General features: G+C 37.3%; 1 protein-coding gene across 1 annotated transcript in view; it reads left to right on the top strand.

Annotated features, from left to right (window-relative positions):
- Positions 1–3720: 3720 nt before the first annotated feature.
- LOC122688522 (eukaryotic translation initiation factor 4 gamma 2-like) overlaps positions 3721–9672 on the top strand; it is a 137938-nt gene continuing 131986 nt past the window's right edge. The window contains exon 1 of the mRNA XM_043894534.1: positions 3721–3866. Within this exon, the coding sequence (XP_043750469.1) occupies positions 3721–3866 (146 nt within the window). The remainder of the gene's footprint in view (positions 3867–9672) is intronic.

Here is a 9672-nt window from a genome sequence, read left to right as displayed (position 1 = left end):
TATTTATATTTCTCTATTTATGGCCCTATAAAATTATGTTCTACGGAACTCTGCTTAATTTTATGTGGCAAGGGACCTGGGGGAGAATGGATGCATGTATATGTATTGCTGAGTCCCTTCCCTGCTCACCTGAAACTATCACAACATTGTTAATTGGCTATACCACATACAAAATAAAATGTTTTTTAAAATGTGTACTATTGATCAATATGACACAAGTGTGAAAATTTTTGTTGGCTTTATTTTATATAAAATAAAACATTCCCTTCAGCTTAAATATTAGAGACTTGGAAGATATGATATTTTTAAAGGAATGTTTTAAGATGTAATAAGTGAACAGAGGATCAAAGACGAGCTCTAACCTTCACTTCCAGAGAGTCTATGTACCTGAGATGTGAGTGAAAATTTCAACACATGAACCAATTACACATAAAACTTTCCCCAGCATGTTCTTTCTCTTCCTTACAACAGAGAGCTCAAACACAACTTAAGCAGAATTTTCTAGTGTAGAAAAGGATATTTATTATATTGAAAGTAAAGACTAATTGCTTTTATTATTGCTATTGGAGACAGACAAAGGAAATAAATTAGAACAATTTGGGAACAAGAGGAAATGAAAGGAAGAAGATATGGTATGTAAAGTCTGGAACAGGTTACAGAATGTGGAAGTGAGACTCTTAATATTTTGATCAACTGGAAGAGATACACACACGTATGTATATATATATATATATACATACATACAATATATGCACATACAATATATATCTTTGGTAAATTCCAGGGACCAAAAAGGACTATAATTAATTAATTAATACAAGAAATTGGTATTAATTTTAAGTCAGATGATTTCAATTCCAAAAAGCAAGAAATTCTAATATAGTGTATATAGCATAGGATCCTGGAATATGCATGTTTAACAAAATTACAAGATAAGTCTGATGAAAATAGTCACAAGCCAAATATTGATAAATAGACCTTCTGTGTGTTCCAGAGTGCTGGGGGAGGGAGCAGTTGCTTTTACTTGTTAAAGAGAATAAAAATAGGTTTTGTTCTTCTAGAGGTTGCAAGGCAAGCACAAGGAGAGAGAGAGAGAGATCTGAGCAAGAGAGAGATAGAGAGAGAGAAAGTTTGCCTTTCATTCCCACAGTATATCATGTTCCACGATAATCTTCCAAAGCCTACATTTTGGTACCTATGATGGCTGTTGATTGTGGAAGCTAAGAGAAGTAGCAATTCCTGTTCTCCAAGCCATTTGATATTCTATCTTGTTCTGCTATAGATCTCTTTTGATACTGGGGCAAAGAAAAATCAGATCCATAATGTATATTGAGCCCTGTAAAAGACATCACCAATGAGTTGAAGCTGCGACAGCTGCATGCTTCTTTTACCTTCATATCAAATATATTTCAGACACAGAAGTTGAAAGGAATAATATACTGCATGTGACATCAATTTTTAGTAGCTTATAGATATTCTTCTTCTTTTCTTATCCTATATCCATCACTCACAAAACAAACTCTCTCTTAAACCTGTCTTTGGCTTTAAGCATCAAGCAACTTGAGGAAGAAATTATAAACTTTATTATGTCATTGTTTAATATGCTAATCTGGACTCTTGTTTTCCTTTAATATATCAGAAGGAGAATCACATCTGTTAATGCAGATGGCTGAAGACAGAGCAGAACCCCAGTGCTCATACACCACCCTGCAGTCACTCAATTACTCTCCTGGAAGTAAAAGCAAAATAACTTGCTGGTATAAATGTGGGAATGAAAAGATATGTGTAAGTTTTGAATGATCATATTCACATAAGATAAATTAAAATGATTTGGTTTCCCATTTTAATATGGCAATAAGGGGAGAAAGAGAAGTTGATAACAAACTGAGTATATCTCTCCTTTGGCAATTGATGTATTCTCACCACTTGATAACACAACAGCTAAAGATATGAGAGAGCCCAAGACACTCAACAATGATTATGTGGTCCAAACTATGTTAAAAACTTCAGCTTGAAGGGGAGTGCTCTAATAGACAGGTAAAAGGGAAATAACATGGTTAGTCCATCCAAACCACCTCTGCCTAGCTGAAAGCTTTAAGATTCAGAGTGAAAAAAATTTAAAAAATTGCAAATCAAAGCTTCTGAAATCTACTCATCATTCACACAAGCCACACTAAATGCAAAATCAGAAAGCCACAGGAGTCAGGGAGAATTGAGCAAAACATATCCAGTTGGTTATAAGTTTTGGCTGTAAAATGAGGTTTTAGAGGAAATTGAACATTTAAATGTAATTCAGTGAACAGTGAACATATGACACACACAGTGTTCTTATCTATGGGGAACCAAGAGCAAATTGAGAGGAATGAACATGCTCTCATTAAGTAGAAGTACAGTTGCCCACCACTGAAAACAACTGCAAACTACTCACTTGTTCCTGGGGTGTTTCTATTTATATTTTTCTTGTAATGAGTTGTAACTGTGCCAGTAGCTATCTTCCTATTTTGGAGTTATTGACTGAGCAACTGAGAAGACTTTAAAGTTTGGTGTTCCAACCACTGAGAAGCTTATAGGGCATTTCAATTGGATCTACTTTGCAAAGTCCTTGTGCCACCATTCCGTCCTTCCACCAACTCTCCATTGATTCTAGTCCCCTCACATGTATAGAAAGAGCTGGAAAGAAAAACAAAACAAAAGTCACATCATATTAACCTTTGAAGTTGATTTCATGGAGAACAATTCTGCTCCTAGAGGTAAGTAAATAAGCTGGAACTATTCTTATAATAGTTCCTATAACAGTTATTAGAGTTCAGGTAAGCATTTTTCCAGTATGCTTTAATTAAATAATATTGAAAATGATGGAAGACTTAGTATACATCAAGGATTATGGGATAAAAAAATAAGATACATTTTCTAGCTTCAGCAGATCTTAAAATATAGAGAGAAAAATACATAGTATAAGTTATAAAGCAGAGTGTACTTTAAAGTAGCTGTAAAGAGTATTTTAATAGACATAGTTACAAGGTACTGGCAATGAAAAATAAATAGGATGTGAGGTTTAGGGTGGGTTTCATGAAACAATGAAATAAAATTCTCAAAATTCCATAAATAATATTGGTGTTGGAATATGAATTGAAAAGAGGCAAACATTTTTGGAAAGGAAAAAAAGATGACCATAAACAGTGAATATATTGGTTTTAAGGAGAACGACCATGGGATTGAGATGACCAACACTCTGAGTGTTACACGAAGAACAACAGACAGTAGAAAGGTGGGCTGGAGGGAATGGAAATAGAGGTTGGTGCCCATTCAGTTCAGTCGCTCAGTTGTGTATGACTCTTTGTGATCCCATGGACTGTAGCTGCCAGGCTTCCCTGTCCATCACCAACTCCCAGAGATTGCTCAAACTTATGTCCATTGGTGGATAGACTTTAAATATCATGCTAATGAGTCCTGACTTTTGGATGGGGTGAGCAAATCTGTGTTGTAGAGACAGAGACATGTATGGGGGTAAAATCTCAGGATGGAGTTATGAAGCTTGAAACTGTTCAGACGGGGATTCTCTGGAGGCCAATGGTAGGAAATGGTGATAATAAAAAGATAGACAGAAAAGTGAAAATCTCACAGAGGAAGAATAAGAAGAACCTGGAGATCTAGGGGTTGTATCAAAATGGAAAAAAGATGTCATACACTGGGCTTCCAGGAATTCAGAGGACATACAGCATGGTGGGGCTACTCGATGAGAAGCGGCAATATGGTATGTGGGGTGTGGAAGCTGAACATGGAGACGTTGTCATTCCCAGTATGTTTGAAGAGAAAGGGCCAACAGGCTCTAGAAGTTGGTTCATGCTGGTTGTGATCTCTCCTATGTGCGTTCTCAAACACTCAGGAAAGTTAGACTGTTGATTTGAAAGCATTTTTAGAATCAGAGCAATTAGATAAAGTATGTTGAGTGTCTCAGTCTTTGGAAACATCCCATCCATATCAGTCTTTCTTTTAAATATCTGTCTCCCAAAATCCCCCGGAGGAGGGCATTCTTGCCTGGAGAATCCCATGGACAGAGGAGCCTGGTGGGCACATAGGGTCGCAAAGTGTTGGACATGAGTGAAGCTTCTTAGCAAGCATGCATTCAGGATGATATTGAAATGACCTGTGCCTGAGGAAGTATGCTTTGGAATTAGAAAAAGGAGTTAGAAGATATTTGGCTACGTGAGTTGGCTGAAAAGAGTTCAGGTTACAATCACATTGATGTGTTAGACTTAGAGAAATCCCATTTGACTTTTGAGTTATTTAGATGTGAGGAGTAGAAATAAAAAGGATATGAAGATACCTCAGGATTTGATATTAAGTTTCTAGGGAAAAGGTGAATAATTTTTAGTAAATGAGGCAAGATCAGATAAAACTGTTGAAGCACAGAAGAGAGGTATGTTGAGATAGAAGTACTGGTGAGCACTAAGAGATGCCTAGGAATACCAACTGGAGCTCCTGTTAGAAGCCAAAGTTAACAATGTGGACTTGTAAATTTTTAGTACTTAACTGTCAAATAACACTGAGGGAACCAGCGAAGGACAGATGGTGGAAGACAGAATGTTGGAATTCACCCAACAAATATTTATTGAACATGTGACATTACCAGGAACTCATGAGTGCTGGGGATACATCCGTAAATGAAGTAGATCAAGTTCCTGCTTTTTTTTTTTTTTAAGGAATGTGGCTGGTGTGAAAGTGGGGTAAAAAAAGATGATTTGGTAAGAGGAGGGAGTGACAGGAGACAGATGGTAGAATTTCTTGCTAAGAAGGAGTAGGTATAAGAAAGGGATGAAAAGGGAAAGAGTACAAGGCTTGGAGTCAAGCAGAAAAGACATGACATCTCACCTACTTTGTAGGAAGTAAGATCTACGTCAAGCTATTGAGATTCCGTTTTCAGTATAAGGGAAATGATAGTTATTTTTTGGTAAGCATTATATAAATAAAACATGATGAGTGCCCTGCTCATTATAAACACCCTATTCACATTAGCCTGCCTTTCAGTGGCTTCATCCTGCACTTATTACTGAGGAATGTGTGACAGGGTAAACACTTGTGCATCCTATCCTCCCTTGGATCAGCACAATGGCTTTGCTTTGCTCACAGTATAAATTCTAACTTCCTCCTGCAGCTGACAGGGATGTGCATGTTGATCTCTCCAGCCCCACCTCCCACCTTCCTCTGCCTCTCTTTGTGTGTGCTCTAAGGGGACTGGGCTTCATGTGGCAACTTCAACATTGCCATCCCCAGTGGAAGGCTTTCCTGGCCTTAATTCACATTTCATTGACTAGTTCATTCAGATTTCAGCTTCATATCCTCAGGGAGTCCTGGATTCCTGGACCAGATCAGACCACACAGCTGTCTTATCTCTTAGAAGTTGTAAGTAAATAATTAACAGTGTAGTGAGTAAATAAGTGTCTACATCCACCAATAGGACATGAGCTCTGAAACTGTCTGTGACCCAGTTGTCTTGATGTTTGGTTACAAAACAGATGCAGTCTATACTGGTAGCATCTGTGAATAAGGAGCACAAGGTGGATGGGTAATAAATGATTACTGAATAAATGAATGGAAAGCTAGGAGTAATGTATCCAGATAATGCCATTGAAAATACATCCTAAGTTCTATCCTAGTTGGAAGCCAAAGAGCACATTAAAAGATGAAAATTACAATATTAGCGTCACAATATTACCTTCGGGATCTACAGTTGTGCAATACAGGTAATCCCTTCTAATAATTTTGTGTCTATCCCCTATGAGCTTTTCTAAGCATCTTAAATAGTTCTTTGCATGTTTCAGTTATACTGTCACATGGATATTATTATAAAAATGTACTTGCCCATGTCTGACATCAGTTCAGTTCAGTGGCTTAGTCGTGTCCTACTTTCTGCGACCCTATGGACTGCAGCACACCAGCCTTCCCTGGCCATCACCAACTCCCAGATTCTACTCAAACTCATGTCCATCGCATCGGTGATGCCATCCAACCATCTCATCCTCTGTCATCACCTTCTCCTCCCTCCTTCAATCTTTCCCAGCATCAGGGTCTTTTCCAGTGAGTCAGTTCTTTGCATTAGGCAGCCAAAGTATTGGAGTTTCAGCTTCAGCATCAGTCCTTCCAATGAAATATTCAGGACTGATTTCTGACATACTATTTAGTTTATTTCAACAACATACTCTCTTAAACTTCAATTTTCTTCCCCACCTACTGCAGTCCAGAATGTATGGTCTTAGCCCATAGCTCCATCAGATTTTGTTTTTCTGGATGGATGATTCTGACACTTGGCCTAGTGCTTTGCACATGATAGACTTTGCTACCGAAGCTTTTGTATTTTCACTTGATTGATTAGCTCACCTATTCCTTGAGCTTTGTTCTTCCTTCTGCATATTTATTATGTTTTGGAGGTGTAAATGAAGTGATACAAAAATGTGCTTTTTGGTATTCACAGTGTCTGAAGATGGGAGGATGCTTTCACATTAATCCAGAATCTTCTCTGTTGAGAACCTAGGTTACAGTAATGTTCCTGTGTCTGATAATTCCAAACGACTATCATAAGTGGTCACACTGAATGCTTTCAAAATGCAATATAAATCTGAATATAGTCCACTGTAATAAATATACTACAAAGTCAAATAACTGAATTTTTGTAATCTTTCTATAATGAGAATAGAATGTGTCTTAGAAGAGATAGACATGGGTCAAAATTTCAGTTCCGTTTTTTCACTAATTATGTAACTTCACTTAAAACACATTTCTTCGGATTCAGCTTCATTTTCTCTAAAAGCAGATTATGTTTATTCTATGCCATTTTATGCAGATTAAATTGTAAATGAAGATTTAGCAGAGTTGTGGACGTGTTCTCAAAAAATGGTACTTTGCCTCTTTTTCTTTCAAAGAGGAGTATCTGATTCAGAGTATTCTTTCCCTCCATTTGTTTTGCTATCCTGTCACATCTTTTCTTGTTATTTTACTTCCAAGTTAATGTCTTTATAAAGTTTATCATAATTTTGAAAACAGAACTGAGCAAATTATTTTTGTAGTATATAAGTAACAGTATGGCTTTATCTTCTAGAGCAGTAATATCGCTATAGAACTGGCATTGATGATCTAATGCCACAATTATTTACTTACACGAAATTTAATTTTTTGTGTTTACAGAATTCTATTGAATCAGAACTGGCTAAAACAGAAGGGTTGGGCCATAAACAATGGAGTAATTAGAGTTCTGAAAGCATTTTTGAGGAAGAATGTTTTTATACCTGTGAGCTTGGGGAATAGTGGGAGTAAAAATATGAATTCATATTGAAGATAGGGAAAGCGATCATCTGTCAAATATGGATGCCGTTAGTGGCAGAATGTGTTAAACAGTTCATCAGTGTTACTCAAGGGTAGGATTTCTTCCTTCTTTATATCTGTACTCCTAGTTCCTAGAGCAAGGCCTGGTATTTCCCAGATATTTTACATAATCTTTCAAACTAATTACTAATTCCATATGCATTTTTGAGTCAAAAAATTTAATTCACATCCCTGGAGTAAATACACTGCTATTTCTATTTTCTTTGACCACAGATGAAATACTTTCACCAATTAAACTTCAAAAAATAGCCTTTATTTTAAGCAGTGATAGATTTGGCTCAATGAGAAAAGTTGCTTTGTCAGACTTAGGTGGTTTGATGAGTTGATTCCAACAGTGAGAAAAGAGAATATTTTCTTGATATGTATCCTTGATCCCGGATTCATAGAAACCTTTGTGGACAATAAAACAGCTGTAAGCTCAGTGACAGCAGTGACCAAACTAACAAGGATCCACTACTCTAGACAACAACAACATCTACAAGAACTACAGCATAGCCATGTGAACCATTATGGCACACAGACACTGTGCTAATTACTTTGGATGCATTTTATCATTTCATCTTCTCAACAATTCTTTCTCATCTTATGAAAGATGAGAAAACTAAGGCTTAGCTAGAGAAAGTGAAAGTCACTCAGTCATGTCTGATTCTTTGCGATCCCATGGACTATACAGTCCCTGGAATTCTCCAGGCCAGAATACAGGAGTGGGTAGCCTTTCCTTTCTCCGGGGGATCTTCCCAACCCAGGGATCAAACCCAGGTCTCCAGCATTGCAGGTGGATTCTTTACCAGCTGGGCCACCAGGCAGGCCCAAGAATACTGGAGTGGCTAGCCTATCCCTCCTCCAGCGGATCTTCCTGACCCAGGAATAGAACCTGGGTCTTCTGCATTGCAGGCGGGTTCTTTACCAAATGAACTGTCAGGGAAGCCAGGCTTAGCTCACACATCACTAAACTTTTTAAAAACTTCTCTGTATGCACTCCACTGCCATTACTTGCAGGGTAGTATTTCCAATAAAATTAGGACAATGACTTGATGATTTAATTTATAGTGTTGACAGACGCTTTAATTTCATGAATGATTATGGCTCAGACGGTAAAGCGTCTGCCTGCAGTGCGGGAGACCCGGGTTCGATCCCTGGGTTGGGAAGATCCCCTGGAGAAGGAAATGGCAACCCACTCCAGTACTCTTGCCTGGAAAATTCCATGGACTGAGGAGCCTGATGGGCTACAGTCCATGGGATCGCAAAGAGTCGGACACGACTGAGCGACTTCACTTTCTTTTTAATCAGTATTGGTTACAATTAATAAGAAGAGTGGGATGGCATTAAAGGGTAGATGCTGAGTCTTCTGAAAAGTATTCATGAACGCAGTCAAATCCAATAATCTAGAATTAGGGTCTGTTTTTAAGATAGTGTTAGAAAAGACAGGATATGATTAGAATATTGAAAACTGCTATGATTGGATCTGTCTTGTCATCTTTCTCTGCTTAGTTCCTAGACCAGTATCTGAAAGTTAAGAAGAACTCAGTATATCTTCATTGTACTGAAGTAAATTTTATTAATTCCTCTATTGTAATCACCCCAGTATACATGGAGTAGTTACAGATTTTCAGTCACAGGTTCATTTGTGAAAAATGGAATTTATGAATTTATTTTATTTTCCTATAACATCTTAATTTCTACCAAGCATCTCTATTTTGCCTAATAGTAAAATATTTAATTCAATTGCTTCTAAGAATAATTAGTCAAAATCAGTGAATCCTCAGTTTTTTCAGATTAAAAATTTATCAGATATATTGTTTTCCCTTTTCTGCTTTCATGGGCTTACTTTTTCACGTGGCTGATGGGGAAAAGTCATTGTTGACATGTGACCAAATATAATGCAGGCTTTCTCCTCTGAACTTGTACCTTAGAAAAGAGGATGTTCTCTTACTTTGCATCACTCAAAAATCATAGTTTCTCTCCCTCTCTTTCTTTCTCTTACTCTCTCCCCACCCCTTCTATCTTTCTTAAAATTAATTTTTATTGGAGTATAGTTGCTTTACACTGTGGTATTAGTTTCTGCTGTATAACAAAGTATTGGCTATATATTTGTATATATCCCCCCCCTTTTTGGATTTCCTTCCCATTTAGATCACCACAGAGCATTGAATAAAGTTCCCCTATGCTATACAGTAAGTTCTCATTAGCCATCTATTTTATACATAGCAGTGTTTATATGTCAATCCCAATTTATCTCGCCCTCTCTTTCCCTCTTGGTGTTCCCCTCTTGGTGTTCAATGTTTGTTCTCT

This window comes from Cervus elaphus, chromosome 33 (assembly GCF_910594005.1).
Source record: "Cervus elaphus chromosome 33, mCerEla1.1, whole genome shotgun sequence".
Classification (NCBI taxonomy): Eukaryota; Metazoa; Chordata; class Mammalia; order Artiodactyla; family Cervidae; genus Cervus; species Cervus elaphus.
This window is presented reverse-complemented; position numbering and strand designations above follow the sequence as displayed.